This window comes from Nanorana parkeri, unplaced genomic scaffold (assembly GCF_000935625.1).
Source record: "Nanorana parkeri isolate BGI_ZX_2015 unplaced genomic scaffold, ASM93562v1 scaffold1447, whole genome shotgun sequence".
NCBI lineage: Eukaryota > Metazoa > Chordata > Amphibia > Anura > Dicroglossidae > Nanorana > Nanorana parkeri.
The window spans coordinates 71319-90805 of NW_017307715.1; the positions used below are offsets into that span (position 1 = coordinate 71319).

Here is a 19487-nt window from a genome sequence, read left to right on the forward strand (position 1 = left end):
TGATGACTATAGATTCTGGCTACTGCAGCAAGTCATGTGCAAAATAAGTAGGAGTTCCTGATCCCTAATTGACTTGTCTTATGAAAAATAATGAACTGTTACATCATACATGACCCCTTTTATGATTCATGGGTCACTTAAATTAATTAGCGCAACAATTCAAGATGTGAAATTACTGAAAAAGATTTCTTACCAGTGATTCAAAGAATTAGACCCAAATAAAATCCTATTTTAATAAGATATTGGTGCTATTTGAGGGTTTTCATCCACTTCAGAAAAAGTGTGTTACTACAGATATTTACTGAATGACTGTGTTTACGCAATTATGTTTTTATCACAGTATAGTAAATTATAATAAGCTATAGATATCCTGGGATGTGAATATGGGAGTCCCGTTAAATGTTATAATACTGTCCTCTTAAACCTTATAGCTGGGAGAAATGCAGATTTAGTTCTGGTAACTGGTTTTAAATAAGTAGCAATGATCATTCTGATAGCAGTCTATATGTAGGTGCAAATCTAGCAAACACTATTAGCCAAGGTTAAAAGTCTACCAAAGTCTACCCAAACCTACTTGCCTCTGCCAGTTGGAGTTCATCTCACTTTTGTTTTAAAAAATGTTGGGTGGCTTCACACCTAAGCATCGGGATTACATGCATTACTGCCTTGAGATGCCATTCATTTCCAATGGCATCCCAACGTACAGAGGAAATTAACCTGTTTTGCCTGGTACTGAACTGTGGTACACCATGTCTGGAAAAAAATGCAGGTATGGTTTTTTTTTGTCCATGTGTTGCCAGCCCATCCAAATGCATTACATGTTAGTTGAATTAAAGTTCCACTGTGAAAAATTGCAAAGAACTGGAGTTTTTTGACAAAGGAGACATACTACATAAAAAAATGCCCAATGCTCCTCACAGTTTTTCTTTTTCTGCAGGATACTGTATACTGCAGGACACCTGTGCTGTGCAGTGTACATCCCGGTTAATTTTCTGCATACAAGCCGGGTGTTGTGGACAATCTAACACCTGTGCACATACACAAGATTTACATTATCAATAGCTGTTAAAAGGTTAGCATAGCAGAAACTGGAGCCTAGACCTCGTCTTAATGGACCAATCCAATAATCTAAACAGGCCCTTTCTACCCTAGGGAAATGTTTATTTATACTTGCTTAGAGAGCCATATACACTGATTACATGGTGTATCTAAGTGAATACAGTACTCTTCTAATACCTGTAAGAGGTAATGCAAAGAGAATGTAAAGTGAGAACTCTTGGGATCACCTGCAGGCACAGCCTGTAGTTTATAAAACTATACAGGAACAATAGAGGTAATACATGCTGTTTACAAAGGTGATGAGCTCTTTGGCTTAGTTTACAAATATGGGATTTGTCAGAAATGTAGAATTGGGCTTTAAAAACCATAGAAGACACAGGGCACTTACATACACTCTGTGCAACATCACCCCTCTTATTGAAATTCAGTTTGTCTGCCATTGAATCTGACACCCTACATCTTTATGAGACCTATAATAATTTGACATACCTTTGTCTTTATAGCCTTATGAGTCTACAGCTATGACAATACAAGCTTTATAGTCAATTTAGCACAGAAGCCGTTTGCAGTATTCTTGTGTTATCTTCAGTATTGTAAAACACACTTATTTAAATAATTCTTAGTACAGATCTTCTGTATTTTAACAGGCCAAAGGTGAGGAAAAGAAAATGTTCATTGTTATGGTTTACATATAGTTTGAGTAGGGAAAATAATTGACTGCAACGAACCAGAGATCCTCTCTAGTGGCTACACATGTCAATATTTAATACGAAAAAATTATAGAAATTCAAGAATGAGGCATGTGGGAGTCATACATAAATTAATTTAAGGTAACCATCATTTCAAATATTTACTCACCAAAGATACACAGTAGTTTTCCTTTAACCCTTTTGAAGAGTAATTTTTGCATTTTTTGCTTACATGTTAAAATGCACACCTGCCCTGGGCCTCTGCAGGAGAGTCATTGAAGCCCAGGAACTATGGTTGGGGTAGTTGGGTGGGGGAAATGGCATTTTCACTTCTACCTGAAAGCCATCAGTCAGCTGAGGGGGTGTAAACAAAATCCCGTCTGGTATTATAGAAGCCAGGAGTCTGTTTTACAGCTCCCTGCTACCATGGATGTAGCACTTACATCTGTGGCAGCAAATGTGTTGATAGTCAACTTACCCCCCTCCCCAGCACCCTGAATATAGTAAGCTGGTCCATCCCTGTTGCAGGTAGACAATGTAATAGCGCTGAGAGTTTTTAGAGAACTACTGAATTTGTAATTTATTTGGGGAGGGTCTAGTATTCCCAAACAACTCTATCCACTGTACAGATATTGATTATAAACACACTAGTGCTAACCTGTCTGCAACCACGATTAATGCACTGCCAGTACCTTAGTCCAGTCTTTCTCAAACCGGGTGCCTTCTGGCTTTGTCAGGGGTGCCTTTGATTTTTTGTGAAGGGGGCTCTGATGTGAAAGGGGCTCCTGATGTAAAGGGTACCTTCTGATATGAAAGCGGAGCTCTGATTTGAAATGGAGGCTCTGATGTAAAGGGGGCTTCTGATGTGAAGGGGGGCTTCAATATAAAAGGGAGGGATTCTGATGTTAACTCATCATTTACTTTGTTTTTCGCCTGGGGTTGTTCCCCCTTAAAATTTATATCAGACCTCTTCCTAGAATAAGAGTTTGGTTTTACTGGGGGGAGGGAGGGGTGCAAGACTGCACAAGATTTTTTAAATTTACATTTTTTTTACATTTTAGACTGGGGTCCCTCGAGATTTGGATACTTTCAAAAGGTGCCTTGAGTGAAAAAAGGTTGGAAAATGCTACCATAGTCCACAAATGGATTTTAAATAGATGCACTGCTAGCTTATAAAAAACTGGAAGAAAGAATTAAACCTTGCTTATGGCAAATTTTATTTTACATGTATAAATGCTTCTGCATTGGATTCGAGAGTCTGAATGAGACACTCACTCGGGGTAATGCATGAAAATGAAATGATCAATTACCTTATTTTTGGTACAGTGAAATCAGAAGGAAGTTTAGAGATCTTCACCATCTGTGGCCTGTTGGGGAATTTTTCAAAGATACGTAGACGCAGTGGCAATTTTTCCTTTGTATCAGCATTTGCTTCACTTTGTTTCAGCTGAAAAAAAGCAAAAGGAAAAAAAAACACACACATTGGAGCACTGATCATAGTAAACAGAAGGTGGCAGCAAAGCTATACTATTTATGTGTCAACGAGGAAAGAGATCATGGTATAGATCATTTACATTCCATATGTTCACTGTGCAAGCATAAAACCCTATTTAAAGCAATATTATTTGTAATAAACTCATATGTGCAGTCTAAGTCTAAAAAAATTCAGTGTTATTTGAATACACTGGACCCAATTTAAAGAAATTGCACCAATGCAGGGCGAAATCACTGCAACTCTCCCTTTCCACTATTTACCATTTTTATTTACCTTTAAAAAAAAATATATAATCTTTTTTTTTACTCTACCCTAACCCTTATCTTGCCTAGTAGAGAATGATATGTCGCTGCTTCAGCAGCCCCCTGGGATACTGTATATCTATCAAATTTCTAAGAAGGCTGCATGAACAAGCACACACTCACTGCTGTTCGGCCCCTATGAGAATAGGGGCAAACAGCAGTGAATGAACTGCTGAACGCTCACCTCAGCTGATCCAAATTTTGACTGAGGCAAACATGTCCTTCACTTCAGTTCAGCCAAGCTGTTCGGCTGAACCGAAGTGAAGTGAAGGGAGCCAAAGGCAACTGATATATGGCTGTTTTCAGCCATACCGGGCTGAAGTGAATAGCCGAACAGGGTTCGGCTCCCTTCACTTCGGGTCAGTTATTCACTAAATAACCCCCTATGTTTTTATCCCTCAATAAGATCCCCCTTTTAATGCAGGATAGTATATTGCTTGCTTTGCTTGGCGCTGCTTGGCATTGCATACTATTGCTTAATCTGCGATCTATGAGGACCCCAGGTCTTTTTCCATGTCCTTCTTCCCCAGGGAGTAGTTTGCACACCCATTCCTGGCTCCCATGCGCATAACCTTGCATTTTTTAATATTAAATCGCATTTGCCATCTTGCAGCCCACGCCTCAATTTTATCTACGTCTTTTTGAAGGGAATTTATATCTTCTTGAGAATTTACTGCCCCGCACAGTTTGGTATCATCCACAAACAAAGGAACTATTTATTCCAATCTCTATGTCGTTTATGAATAAGATAAACAGAATCAGTCCCAAGACCAAACCCTTGGGCACCCCACTCACAACTTTTACTCAATTAGAAAATTAACCATTTATTACTACCCTCTGGATTCATTCATGCAGCCAGTTTTCCACCAATGTACCTACAATTTCATCGATACTGATAGATTTTAGTTTGTGAATTAAAGGTTTGAACAATGTGTACACTCCATTTAGTTCCGAACTCACCCCCTTGCCATGCAGTTACCTGCAGTGGCAAACAGTGCACAGCGATACAATGCACCATGCACTGCTTTGTATTGTGAATTGGGCACATAGAAAACAATTATTTTCTTTGTGTCCTTGCGGTGACCTGTGTTGATCTGCTGCAGTACAATGCAGGCCACCATGCTATGTGTGAACAGGCCCTCATTGAAGGTGACTCAATTACTGTAATTTAAAACAAGGCCCCAGGGAGATACATCTGGATCCTCTGGATCAACGGTGGGTAGTTGGCATTCTGTTTAGGCTTTTTATTTTTTAATTTGATATTTCTATAGGTTGAACTCGATGGACATGTGTCTTTTTTCAACCTGACTAATTATGTAACTATCTAGCTTTATAAATATACCCCTTAGTTTTTTGGTTCAAATTGTGTGTGCATCAATGCAACAACATACAGTCATATTCTTAAATGAATCAGCCACACTGCAATATTGTGCCTGTTTTTACTCGCTATACCATGATACTGCTGGAAACAAAAAGCTAATATCACACACATATGTGAGAATGGTGTTGTAAAGTTACCTTGTATCCTAACCACACTTCTACATAAAGGCTGTAATTATTACTGATTATACTTCTGAGATTCACAATAGCCATAATAATATGTGGTAACAAGTCTCCACTGGCCGATAGAGTTGGTGTTAATAATTTAAATGCAGTGCTTATTTACAAAAAGTGTTACACTACACTAAACCTTTCACACAAACCTTTTTTTATTATCACATTATTATTAAAAAAAGAGAAAAAAACAGTATAAAGAAAACGTATTGATGAAAAAAAAACTTGTGGATTTAGCCAATCATTTTTTTGATTATTAATTCTTCATGGTCGTGTAACTGGGGGGCATGGCAGGGGGTGTGTCCTTTGCCCAGGGGCGGACTGGGCTGGGGGGCAGGGCGGCAATTGCCCCCCGGGCCTCTCTGGTGCCTGTAAAAACGTCCCCCGCTGGCGCAGCTGCAATCACTTTTTTTCCTCTATCGGCTGCTCTGCTCTTGCAGCAGCCGAAGAGGAGAAGAAGCTCTTCGGCTGCCTTTGATTAGCCCGTGTAGTGTTCGGGCTCAACGGCAGCTCCCTCCGCCTACTTCTTCTGCCATTGGCTGGAGGGAGGCTGCACTCCTACTGCCTGTCTGCTGGGTCCTAAAGGGAGGGCAGCAGGAAGTGGCTGGAATCACCTGAAAACGTGCAGGCGACCTCACTGCTCCCCCCACCCCCCACCAGGAGAGGAAAAGAAGATGGCACAGCACCTGAAACAGGAGAGAAGAACCACTGTAAGTCCCTGACTGCTGCACTGCTTTACTGACCGCTGCACTGCGTTACTGACCGATGCACTGCATTACATGCTGACTGATGCACAACTTTACTGACAGCTGCACTGCATTACATGCTGACTGATGCACTGCTTTACTGACAGTTGCGCTGCGTTACATGCTGACCGCTGCACTGCATTACATGCTTACCGCTTACTGCGCTACATGCTGACCACTGCAATGCGTTACATGCTGACTGCTGCACTGCGTTACATACTGACGGCTGCACTGTGTTACATGCTGACCTCTGCACTGCGTTACATACTGACAGCTGCACTGCATTACATGCTGACCTCTGCACTGCGTTACATGATGACAGCTGCACTGTATTACATGCTGACCTCTGCACTGCGTTACATACTGACAGCTGCACTGCATTACATGCTGACCACTGCACTGCGTTACATGCTGACTAATGCACTGCGTTACATGCTGACTGATGTGCTGCATTACTGACCACTGCACTGCATTACATACTGATCGCTGCACTGCATTACGTACTGGCGTACATACTGACTGCGTTACATGCTGACCTCTGCACTGCGTTACTTGCTGACCTCTGCACTGCGTTATGTGCTGACCTCTGCACTTGGTTACATACTAAACTCTGCACTGCGTTACATACTGACCGATGCAATGCGTTACATGCTAACCTCTGCACTGCGTTACATACTAACCTCTGCACTGAGTTACATGCTGACTGCTGCACTGCGTAACATACTGACCATTGACCTCTGCACTGGGTTACATACTAACCGCTGACCTCTGCACTGTGTTACATACTGACCGCTGCACTGCGTTACATGGTGACTAATGCACTGCGTTACATGCTGACTGATGCGCTGCATTACTGACCACTGCACTGCGTTACATACTTACTGCTGCACTGCATTACGTGCTGACCTCTGCACTGCGTTACATGATGACAGCTGCACTGTATTACATGCTGACCTCTGCACTGCGTTACATACTGACAGCTGCACTGCATTACATGCTGACCACTGCACTGTGTTACATGCTGACCACTGCACTGCGTTACATACTGACCTCTGCACTGCATTACATGTTGACCTCTGCACTGCGTTACATGCTGACCGCTGCAATGCATTGCATGCTGACCTCTGCACTGCATTACATGTTGACCGCTGACTTCTGCACTGTGTTACATACTGACAGCTGCACTGCATTACATACTGACTTCTGCACTGCGTTACATCCGTCAGACTGCACCCTGTTACATGCTGACCGCTGCACTGAATTACATACTGACTGCTGCACTGTGTTACATGCTGACCAGTGCACTGCATTACATGCTGACTTCTGCACTGCATTACATGCTGACCACTGCACTGCATTACATGCTGACCACTGCACTGCGTTACATGCTTGCAGCTGCACTGTGTTGCATGCTGACCTCTGCACTGTGTTACATACTGACAGCTGCACTGCGTTACATGCTGACCGCTGCTCTGCATTACATGCTGACCGCTGCTCTGCATTACATGCTGACCGCTGCTCTGCATTACATGCTGACCCCTCCTCTGCATTACATGCTGACCGCTGCTCTGCATTACATGCTGGCCGCTGACTTCTGCACTGCGTTATATACTGACAGCTGCACTGTGTTACATGCTGACTGCTGCACTGCATTACATACTGACTGCTGAACTGCATTACGTGCTGGCCGCTGCACTGCGTTACTTGTACACCTCTGCACTGCGTTACATGCTGACCTCTGCACTGTGTTACATGCTGGCTGCTGCACTGCGTAACATACTGACCGCTGCACTGCGTTACATACTGACCTCTGCACTGCGTTACATTCTGACCTCCACATTACACCGTTGACCTTTACACTGCGTTACATACTGACCTCTACATTAGACTGCAGACTCCTGCACTGTGCGTCACTCTGCTGACCTCTGCACTGTGTGTTATTACTGACCTTTGTACTGTGCGTACACCACTGACCTCTGCACTGTGCGTTTGACCGCTGACCTCTGTACTGTGCGTCACACCACTCACCTCTGCACTGTGGGTTAATACTTTCCTTTGTACGCTACATCACACAGCTGACCTCTGTACTGTGCATCACTCTTCTGACTTCTGCACTCTGCATTACACCGCTGACTTCTGTACTATGCATTGCACTGCTGACCTCTGTACTGTGCGTTACATCACTCACCTCTGTACTCTATGTTACAGCACTGACTTCTGCACTGTGTGTTATGCCACTGACCTCTGCACTTTGCATCACACCACTGACCACTGCACACTGCATTACACCACTGACCACTGCACACTGCATTACACCACTGACTTCCATACTGTGCGTTACACCGCTGACCTCTGCACTCTGCATGACACTGCTAACTTCTGTACCCTGTGTTACCCCACTGACCTCTGCACTGTGCGTTACCCCACTGACCTCTGTACTCTGTGCTACAGCGCTGACTTCTGCACTGTGTCTTATGCCACTGACTTCTGACCTGTACATCACATCGCTGACTTCTGCACTGTGCATTACACCACTGACCTCTGCACTGTGCATTACACCACTGACCTCTGCACTGTGCATTACACCACTGACCTCTGCACTCTGTGTTATAAACTCTTCACAGAAACAGCAGAAGGGGAGCGGAGCAAGACTGGGCACACATGCTGGGTGACAGAGTCCTAGTTAGTGTTATTACACATGATTTTTGAAGGCCTTCAAACCAGGGACGCACTGATACCAGTGTTGGGGAAAGTGCCCTGATACTAAAAACCGATACCGGTGCTTTCATTTTTCAAATTGATTTGGCTGTGTTAGGTCCCACGTTTGCTGTGGACCACGCAGCAGTCTTCTGGGGAACCACATGGTGCCTGCTTACAGTTCTTTGGCCACCCACACATCCCCCATGCTAAGACCCTCCCCACCCCTTCTGAGACCTTCCACACCCCTCCTGAGACCCTCTGACCAAGACATCAGACTGACATCCCAGAGCAGAGCAGCAAAGAGCATGTAGCAATTTAATATACTATTATTCTGCATTTCTGTATAATGTATTGCTGGGATTTATAGTCCTCTATAGCTGATGGTATTATTCTGCATTGCTGTATAATGTGCTGAAATTTGTAGTCCCTATACAGCTTGAAGTCAGTCACAGAAGTAAAAGGGGAGCAGCGGTCGCGTGCGTGCACAGAACTGACAATGCATCCCTCCGCTACCAGTGTGCTATAATTTTCCTCAACCCAGAAATGTATCTGCCGCGTCACTGGCAGGTGTGCATGTGCATGAAGAAAGGGGGTCATGAAAACATCTGATTCGAATGACGAGGCCCCACCGTAATTGACGTGGTCGACAAAATTTATGGGGTCGAGAAAAATTATAGAACACTGACTTTGGCACTGTCCGGGTCCTCCCACAGCTCCCAGCCCAGAAATCCGGCGGCCTACAGTGGGTGAGAGTGCCTAAGTACCGGACATGGAGCGGAGTAAGGCCAGAACCATGCAGGGAGCCCAGCAGCCCATCCCACAGCCAGTCACCCCTTTCATGAACTGACTAGGAGTCCTCACATCACCCGACCATTCACACTACTTTAACATAGATGGCAAAAGTGGCAGGCAGGGGCAGGGAGAAGAGGCAAAGCGGGAGGGGGGCCAAGTCACTGCACCATGGGCCTCTGGGTTGTACTTGCCCCCTGGGCTAAAAGTTGCCAGTCAGCCCCTGCCTTTGCCTATACACTTTGTGCTAAAGGGTCTCCCTTTTTCCAACCTCAGAAAGTTGGGAGGTATGCAAGAACGGAGCCCAACTATCCCCCTTTTTTTTTAGGATTTCCCTACTTGAGAGTAAGGAATTGAATCTACATATAAGGTTGTTTTTGGTTTAATTTTCTGAAGCAATTGAAAAACAACAAAAGAACAACTCCGGGGCTTTCTCTTAGACCGGTCCTTCCAGCACCTCTCCCCCTCCACTGCAGCAGTCTAAGGGTCCTTCAGTCATCACATTGTACACGGGGGGGGGGGTATCAAAACTGGAGCAGACAAATCCTGGAGCAGTTGCCCATAACAACCAATCAGCTCTTCAGTTTGTCCAGTTACCATTTGAAAATGAAAGAGAGAAGCTGATTAGTTGCCATGCACAGCTGCTCCATATTTTGTCTGTTCCAGTTTTGATAAATTCCACTCAAAATGTGTATAGGACATGTGGACGCCGAGGTACATACCATCGCTGCAGTGTAAAAGGAAAGAAGCTGGATGGATCACTGTGACAGCTGGCTGGCTCAGAGGATCGGGTGAGTATAACTTTTTATTTTGGTTCATACATGAAAATGAGCAGTTCATCCTAGCAGTGCGGGGGTTAGCCCCACTGCAAGGGTTAATGTTTTTTTTCACCTGGAGTTATTCTTTAAAGATTTTTATGTAAGACTGAGACTAGAAGGTGATACACTCTGGTAATCAGGCTCTACTACACCACATCAGATTTTAGGCATCAGTAACTAGAGAAAGAAGTGCAGCTTATAGGAGGAGGGAGCATGTGCACTATATTATGCTTTATTTCATTAGTCCAGTGAGCAGACAGGTGACAAAAAGCTGGAAAGCTGCTTTATTGCATAGGATCACTATCTTGGTATGCAGTATGGCAGGGATATCTATATTACAAGATTGGTCCAATAAACTCACAAATATTTTGACAGGATAACAGTTCACATGTATGTATGTATGTATGTATGTATGTATGTATCAGTGACGTGCGGTACCTCTTGCTCGGGGTCAGGCATTCCCTAGCCTTGCCACCGCCAGCCGATGGCTCTGCCTCCCCTGCCTCCCCTGACCGCACGTCCCTGGTATGTATTTCAAGTATGTACTAGCTGTTACTGTAGCTTTAAATCTACCAAGGAACCTAAAGTAGCAATTTTGCAGCATAACATTGAGCTGTTTTGTGCAGTCTAGAGGCATACATTTATTAGATATAGGCTTTAAAACATAGTCGTGTACATATGAAACATGGTGCATACTTTCCTGTGTAGGTGAGAAAATCATAATTAGCAAGATCACAAAGGACTAAACCTAATTAGGGATGCTTCACTAGAAGTGGTAGAATGTATGCTTTAAAGCATACTTATCACAACAAAAGAAAATTATCTGTACCTACGCAACTGTAATAATGAAAAAGAAAAACTCCCTGACTTTATATCAAGCAATCAAGGATTACTAAGTGACTATATAGTATAAGCATACATTAAATGATATATCTATTACTACACCAATTTCGATGTAATGCTACACGCATTTTATATAAAGCTAAAGACATCTCTGACTTTAAAAAAAATAAGTTTTTAACTTCATATAAGACAATTATTTTTCCGGTTTTTAAATAGATACTGAACTGTAACACCTGCTAGAGGTACTTTTGTCTTTTAAAATGGACTGATCATCAACTAGGACCAAGAATTAATATTTTAGCATTATGGAGTCAGAAGCCCCAGGTCCATTTTTGCTGGTGAGAAAAATATTCCTCACATCTATTAGCAATGAGTACACATATCAATATGATACGCATTAATTATATATTGTATTATAATACGTATTATTTTGTATTGTGATACAGTACTGGAAAAAAAACTAAACATTTAAAAAATCACCACATCCCACTTCATACCATTCAGGCTGCTAAAGTCACTTAAATCCAACAAACATAAAGTCGCCAGCATTTCTTATGTTAGTTTTTTTCTGTGGTGGCTTTGGCTTGGTAGCTTCAGGTACAATTACTACTTTGGAATTTAATTTTTATATTTGTGCTTTAAAGTAAAATAAAAACACATACATTTTTTTAATACATTTTTTATACCCTGCTGGTGATGGCTTTAAAACTATAGACACAAAAATGGATAGAGTTAACAACCTTTGATCCATTGCAGGATTTATGAATGTTTTTGCTGTGACTGCTGCTTGTTCTGCAATTGTTCTGGAAGAAGAGTATGTGAGGAAGAGGAGCAGAAACTGGGTTCACTTTATTATTGTCAATAAGGAACAAAGGGGCCAGTTCCGAGATACAAATGGTGAATTGGGTAAACCCAAGGAAAAATGTTCAGATTATGTATGCACATCTGTTAGAAGGTAAATTTGTATGTTTTAAAATCGCAGTGCTTTCTTAGCTGCAAAGTTGTGTAAAGATAACAACACTTCACCCTACAAATACTCCTGATTTAATCTCATGGTAGGTAGTGTTATGTTGTGTTGATGTATATTCTTCTCCTGGGCCTGCAGCATAGCTGTGACTAGTGCTAGCTGCAGGTCCAGCATGGGGAGGCAGTGGCGCAGGAAGCCGATAGGATGGATGGGTATTGGCCTTGAGTGTAAGTTGGTAGATGTGGGTAAGGTACATTGGGAAGGGTGTGGGCGGGAGGCAGGGGCTGGGTTAATGTAGGCCTGCCTTTGGCTTAAAGCATAAGAAGGTGGGTAGTTATCAATTGCTTGCAAGATTTTCACTAATAAATGCTCTTCACGTGAAACTTTGTGCACTAAGTGCAAAAGTTGCCCTCTGACACATGCAAAAGTTGATTGACACAGGCCTTAATTGTGGTGCTTGTCACATTTTATTTTCAGACAAAGTACATCTTATCAAAACAGTGGGCACAAAAGATACATTATTTGGATAAATGCACACTCTAATTTGTGACCACATTATACACACCGAACATCATTGTATGATTTGCTAGATATGTTTAGGGATCATGCTCTGTATGCTTTTACAATCCTGCAATGCAATCATACCATAATGCTTGGTGCTGCTGTTTAGTAGGCCAGGCTGTTGTCTCAGATATGTTTTCATAAAGAAACAACAGTGGTAGTTTTTTGTCTTGTTTTGTATTTATTAAAATAACATTCCCTTTGGTAAAACAAGAAACCATATAACAGAAAACAAGGTCAGTAGGCACTGTGCGGGTGTCAGTAAATATTGATTGTCAAGTAAATGCAGTCTCCTTGTTTTGTTTTGTTTTTAATTTTGGAAGAAACCTCAACTTTGTTTTTATTCAAAAAATGTTTCTAAAGTAAGCTAAAGAAGATACTGACTTAAGAGCTGGATAGAGGGCTGTGATTACAGATGTTTTTGAGATGAAACATGAATTAAAGTAGCTGCTGATAACACATACATTTCTTTTGGTATTAAAAATATATTACTTTTTGAGAATGTGAAACTAATATTTATCCAAAATAGAACAAATCTCATATCCTGTACAGTCTTCTCATTCTCCTCTGAAAACTCTAAACTCCCGTCAGATAATAACTAGGATAAGTAAACCTAAACAGACTGCAAAAATAAAAAAGGGGGTCATTTCACAATTTTTTTGTTTTTCTTTTCCCATTTCAAAAACCACCTTGAAAAAGCTTGTTTAAAAGGGTTGCGTTTACAACTTTCTTTCGTACGATTAATTAGAAAGGATCCACTTGGACATCTTACTATTTCACTGGGGGGTATAGGTCTTACTATTGTACTAGGGAACGGGTGGGGGGGTTCATGATCTAGTAATGGACTAAATAAAGGTCCTGCTTTGGGAACGGGAATTCTACACTTTGTGCTGAAAACAGGATTCCCATGAATGGTGAGCAAGTAAAGGGTTACCAGTCCACAGAGTGGCCTGCACTTTCCTGGTATTTAGATCTCGTGAATAGTTTCAGCTTTGAACAGGCCTTTATACTGTATATGTGAGGTGACTGATGCTCAGGGCTGTCTCTCACTTCCTCTGCTGTGTCAACCTGCTTTTGTGTGAAAATGCTATCTGCTGAATAAACACTAAAAAGGTACAACTTTTGTTTGCTTTGGAGAACCCACTAGGGGACACCCTGATAGTCAGGAACTGACCAGAGTTTAGTTAGTAGGCCAGATGAGAAGATGTTTTATTTTATGCTATTGACTTGCTGCAAAAAGTCCTCCTGCATTGAATCTATGTTTGTGCACTGCCTTGCTGAATAGAAGTGCAGGACAAACCTGAGTGGACAATTCTTGGGTGTCCCTATCTCATGCATGGTTTGCCACTGCCAATAGCAGGTGAACCTGTCCCCCTTTCAACTTGGTGCTCCGATGCAGGCGGTGCATTTAGGAGACAGTCATCTATTGTAAACAAAATAAAGGAGTTTCTAAAACAGCTTCTATTGACAAATGCGTTAACTGCCAAGCAGATGCAATCCCTAATTGAACCCCATGGGGCTTCCTTAGAGGGACAACAGCTTAACTGCCCAACAGATGCAACAGCTAGACACTCTGTTATTTTTCTCCTGTTCCCTCAGTTAGTTTCAATTTATTACAGAGATATGGCTTAGGGAACTAATTATCTTCTTACATGTCAAAAGCCTGGAACAGCATCCTCTATTCTATACTTCTCTGAAGTAAAAATACTTTGTATTCTGTGTCTTATTAAGGAGCAAAGCTGTCTGTGGATTCTACTGATTCAGAAAGTGGCTTTACCATTCAGACAGACTGAGCTCTAAGAAGGTGTGTAATTGCATAAAGAGGCATTTGAAACAGAATATATGGGTCAGGCTCCATAATAGCCCTATATAGTGTGTTTTTTTTGTCACTAGATATTTTGCTTCCCTAATTTTGTAAATAACTTCACTATCACCTACAGAATAAAGCCTTGTCCTTACACTATCACATTATTCAATCAGAATTCCTTAGCAGCCAAGATGGCCACATTAGTCAAGCCCTTAGTGCCAGTCTGCTAGGGTTTTAAATGCTATTACGAGTTCATTTTTCCCCTTTACAGTATTACATACATACGGTATATACATCATCATTATCTATAGCAGCAGCACCAGCACCAGCAGTAATTTCTGGCTTGTTTGTGAGTTATAAAACCTTCATGAATATTTTTTTTAACAATACAATCACAGGAAGGCAGAACAGATCAGCTCAAACATTCTGGTAGGAATGTCACTAGGGTTGCCACCATGGTTCTGGCAAAATAAGGAACAGGGGGCAGAATAGGAGGTGAAGCTAATAGCATGTTGAACTGCACCCTAATGGACTTAAGGACACTGCTATCTGCATTGAATGATGATATTACCCTCTCCTTGGTGCTGCAGGGGGAGTCCCTCCTTCACATTAGAGTTCCATCTTAACATCAGGAGCCCTCTCTTTCACACCAGGAATCCCCTTCACACCAGAATCCTCCCTTTACATCAGGTGTCCCCCCTTTACATCAGGAGCCCCCTTTCTCATGAGAATCCCTCTTCAGGAGGCCTCTTCACACTATTGCCCTCTCTTTACATCAGTCCAACCTTGACATCAGAGTCCTCCTTCACATCAGAGTCCCACTTTACATCAGGAGCTCCCCTTCACATCAGAGTCCTCCCCTTCTAATCAAAGCCCTCACTTTACATCAGGTATCCCCCCTTACATTATAGTCCCTTCTTTATATTAGGAGCTCCTCTTCACTTCAGGAGCTCCCCCTTAACATCAGAGTCCCCCTTAACACCACCCCCCATCACATCAGAGTCCTCTCTTTCACAATATACTCATCTCTTTAAATCAGAGTCCTCCTTCTCGTCAGAGTCCCCTCTTCATATCACTGCCTTGCACCTTCACATCCGATTCCCCCTTCACACAACTGTTCCCCACTTCACATCAGATGTAGGTGACAACCCTACATCTGACTGCAGACTGGCTGCTGGATTTCAGGCAAGTCTCAGTGTTTAATTTTCAGTTTTCATTCCAATATCTTGCATTTTCCCCTTTCACAAAAATACATATGCTGCATGCACTGCTGAATAACAAATACTGCAAAACTGTCAAACCATGAGACCTCCACTATCAATTGTATGTACATAAATGATTATGTTTCTTGCTAACAAAGAGTCTTTAAAACAACTGCTTTATTAATAATTACCACATTTGAAAACCACAAAAAATAAGCACAAATATAAAGAGAATGTCCTAACTGTCATAGCTCAGTGAATTTTAGCTGTTACCGTTTACAATGGAGCCTAAATCCTCCAGTACTTTCTCAAAGACAATTTATAACTAGAAATTTCTGCCAGATCAGTCATCCTCTAATTAACGCATTTATCTTCACCTTTCAGAGGATGCAATTTTTTTTTGCCTTGCATTCAATTTTATTACATAAACACTTGATAAGGTGACTGTACAGAGATTTTAAACTAGCAATATAATTTATTCTGGAGTTGGTGAACTATAAAATAAAGTTATCTAAGTTCTGTCAAGCTTTAGCAATATGGCATCTTAAAACACACAGGGAATGTGTCTTTGCCCCCAATGGAATTCAGTAGAATAAAAGGATATAATCGTGGAAGATATTAAAATATGCAAGCACCTTCCAGTTCCATTTTATTTTTTGCTAAAAATAAGAGAGGAAATAATAAAGGCAGAATTATTAGTTCAGTGAGGTTCTCACATCTCAGTAAGTCTGTTCTGAGCTTATACAGCTTAATTGACAAGCTCATTATCATTGTGGTTGTGATTAAATGCTCCATTGCCATTTCAAGGATTATAAGAATTCCCTGCTGAGCTTCACATTTCATGAAGAATGTGAAGAACTGCAGTCTTAGAGTGAAGAGCACACATCATATATTTGTTTAAAGAGAACCTGTCACCATACCATGGAGAACAAACACCAACATATTTGTGAAAGAGGGCACCTTTGTGCCACGTGTGCAGTATACAAATGTCAGTTTGGCTCAAAGCCAAAGCTTAGACACACCCCTTCATTGTACACTACAAGTCCCTCTCTATAGGTCTGACAACCCCACCTTGTTTGTGGACTTAATTTTTTTTATACTTTCAGCTCAGATCTTTACTGTGGTTAACTGCTTATACAGTACACTGAGTGTTGACAGTGGAGCAGACCTGAAGGCCATAACCTGGGAGCATCACATAGTGAAGCTCACACCTCTTTGAAGTCGCTACTGTTAAAGACTAGATTCTGCCTATACTCTGTCTCAGTAGTCCAGTGATGTTGATACTGAAAGAGATTTCATTGGGAGCAGTGGTCAGTATATGATGAACTTCTATTAATGAAGTTCATCATATACAGAAAACAGTAGGTCCCCCTGCACTCCTTACAGCGCTTCCGGTCCAAGTGAAAATAGTGGTGCTCGCAGTGACAATCACGGATGGCGCCGTGTACAACAGTCAATGAACGATAGAAATCACCAGCACTCCGTAAATAAAAAATTTAAAAAGTAAATTTATTTAGACTAAACGTCACACATATCGCATAATCCAATTGTTCATCATATACAGACGATTGATTTCTGGGACTGTAAAAGACTAGATCTGTGATACATACCACCCCCTGAGCCAATGAGACCTAAAAAGCTTTGTTGTTAATTTGTTTGTGGAGACTTTTGATTATAATGCTAATTAGAATGACTGGACAGAATGACTGGACACAAAGAACAAAAGGGTTTTTCCAAAAAACAATTTCTTGGTCTCACCGCTTCACTTTAAGATTCATGGCTTGGAGAAGGGCCCTATGTTGACTGGGGATTTGATCATGGTCTCAATCATCCAATCACTGACATTTGTGTTTTACTATACTTTGTTTTGTGTTCTATGCATGCATTTGGATTCCTCTACTAAAACACTTTGCAGCAGAAAAAAACTAAACATTTCCCACTTTGCCCCCTGATATCCAAAGCCAGGGAAGGAATGGTTTCCACTGCTACAGAGTGTTAAAATAAACTTGTGCTGATAAATGTACATAAGCTGCCACTGCAGTTATTTTGAAAATACCAGTTTTGTGACTTCCTTGTTGACCCAACAGCTTTAATACTTTATTAATTACTGATCCAAATTTCAAATCAGTAATTGTGACTTTATTCCCTGGCTTTATCCTTGTTCCTAGCCAGTGATGCAAAAACTATTAAAGTCAAAGGAATCATCCTACAGCAAGGCACCTAGCAGCAATTACAGTTTTTGTATGTCTCTTAGAACAGGTTTACTAAAAGGAGTTGAGTGCTAATAGCAAGCAGTATTGGAGAAAGTGAAGATTGAATTTAAGCTTTGGACACAGGGATTTATTAGTTCTAAAGCAAGGGAACATTTTATATACAATATGCTTCATGTAGTAATGGAGGTAAGTGGCAGCAGAAATTGTCACAGTAGCAGGGGAAAATTATTTAACCATTGTTATTACACATAGATTATGATAGCGAACCGTGAGGTCATGTTGCAGGAAAATAAAACTTGAGGGGCAACAATTCTTAAGATCAGGCAGTGGATCCATACTTTAACTGGGTGATGCTAAAATATCTGCTTCCTAACAGTGAAATTGCAGGACAGAACATGTAATAATAAGGTATGTGACCACAAACATAAGAAAAGAAGCATGCCATTTGCTCCAGGGTTTTCCACAAGGCAAATAAGGGTAAAAAAGCAATCATGTCTATCCACGTCTGGTCCTGTATGTTGCACCCTGTTCTCTTTTTATTCCTAAGGTATGTCACACCTGGAATATCCCAAGGCATTCTATGTAAAGTAGATTTACATTGATTGATAAACATAACTGAGCATAATTGAGACATTATTTTAAGTCTTGTATATCGTTTATTGAAGCAGTTTATGTGAAGCAGTTATTATGGAATCAGAACTGTGTAAGGCTTTCACTAAAATAAACAATATACCTAGAATAGTAATAATATTTTACTTTTTTGAGTAATATAATATTGCAAGGCACACATGACCAGCTTTGTGCTTATAATTGCGGTTGTTCCCTTTCTCCATAAAGCCATGCATAAAATTACCTAGTACACATCTAATGGTGACTCCAAGAATTAAATCAATAATATAGAAGTTGAAAAAACTTGAAGAGTTACCCTCTGAAACTTCAGTGCCACCATATGGCAAATGCAGTGACCACCAAAGGCTTTTTAAAAAAAGGTTAAAACAATTTACGGCTCATGCACATGTTGTTAAATACACTACATTTAGACCTGTACTGCATACAGTCCTCCATGGCAGTGCCCAGCTACCCATGACATTTGTTCAAAAAGCTTGCAATCTGCAAAATAATAAGACTCAGCTATGGGGTTCATGGATTTTTCAATTGTTCGGTGAACATGCATTGAACCGAACTTTGCTTGGTTCACTTATCAATAAATATAACGTAAAATGTATTATACATGCAAACAAGAATAACATACAGCCTAACAAAATGATTGGAGGACACAGATTATACAGATGGCATTTTTCTGAAGTCCCACTAATAAAACTTAAAAAAATAGGCACTTGAAAAAATAGCACCTGAGGCATCATTAAAAATCAACATCCAGCAGACAAAGAAAATGTACATCATGTCGACAATGGAGGGACTGACCCCTATGTACAGAACAGGATGTTGAATGGCAAAAATGTCTTTGCTCTGTTTACCAATATATGGGGATCCAGTACTAAACTATCAATCTTACTGTGCAAGTAGAAAATGTGGAGAGTCCACTGATTACACTATAGAACGTTTAGGTGTTTGCTGAAGAAGTAACTTGTTTACCTTTTTTCGTGTAAAAAAAACATAAAAGTTGCTTTTCATATTTTACCTTGCCCATTTACCCATTTAGCAGACGTATCAAGTATTTGCAATGCTTACTTGCAGTGTTTACATTTCCATAAATTATTTTTGTATTTACTTGCAACGTG

At 41.1% G+C, this 19487-nt stretch overlaps 1 protein-coding gene across 1 annotated transcript in view; it reads right to left on the reverse strand.

Moving 5' to 3' along the window:
* The window catches only part of LOC108798310 (sodium leak channel non-selective protein), a gene marked incomplete at its 3' end in the record, with an annotated part of 337938 nt that overhangs the window by 70764 nt on the left and 247687 nt on the right, over positions 1-19487 (reverse strand). The window contains exon 17 of the mRNA XM_018570048.1: positions 3059-3195. Coding sequence (XP_018425550.1) covers positions 3059-3195 — 137 coding nt within the window. The remainder of the gene's footprint in view (positions 1-3058; positions 3196-19487) is intronic.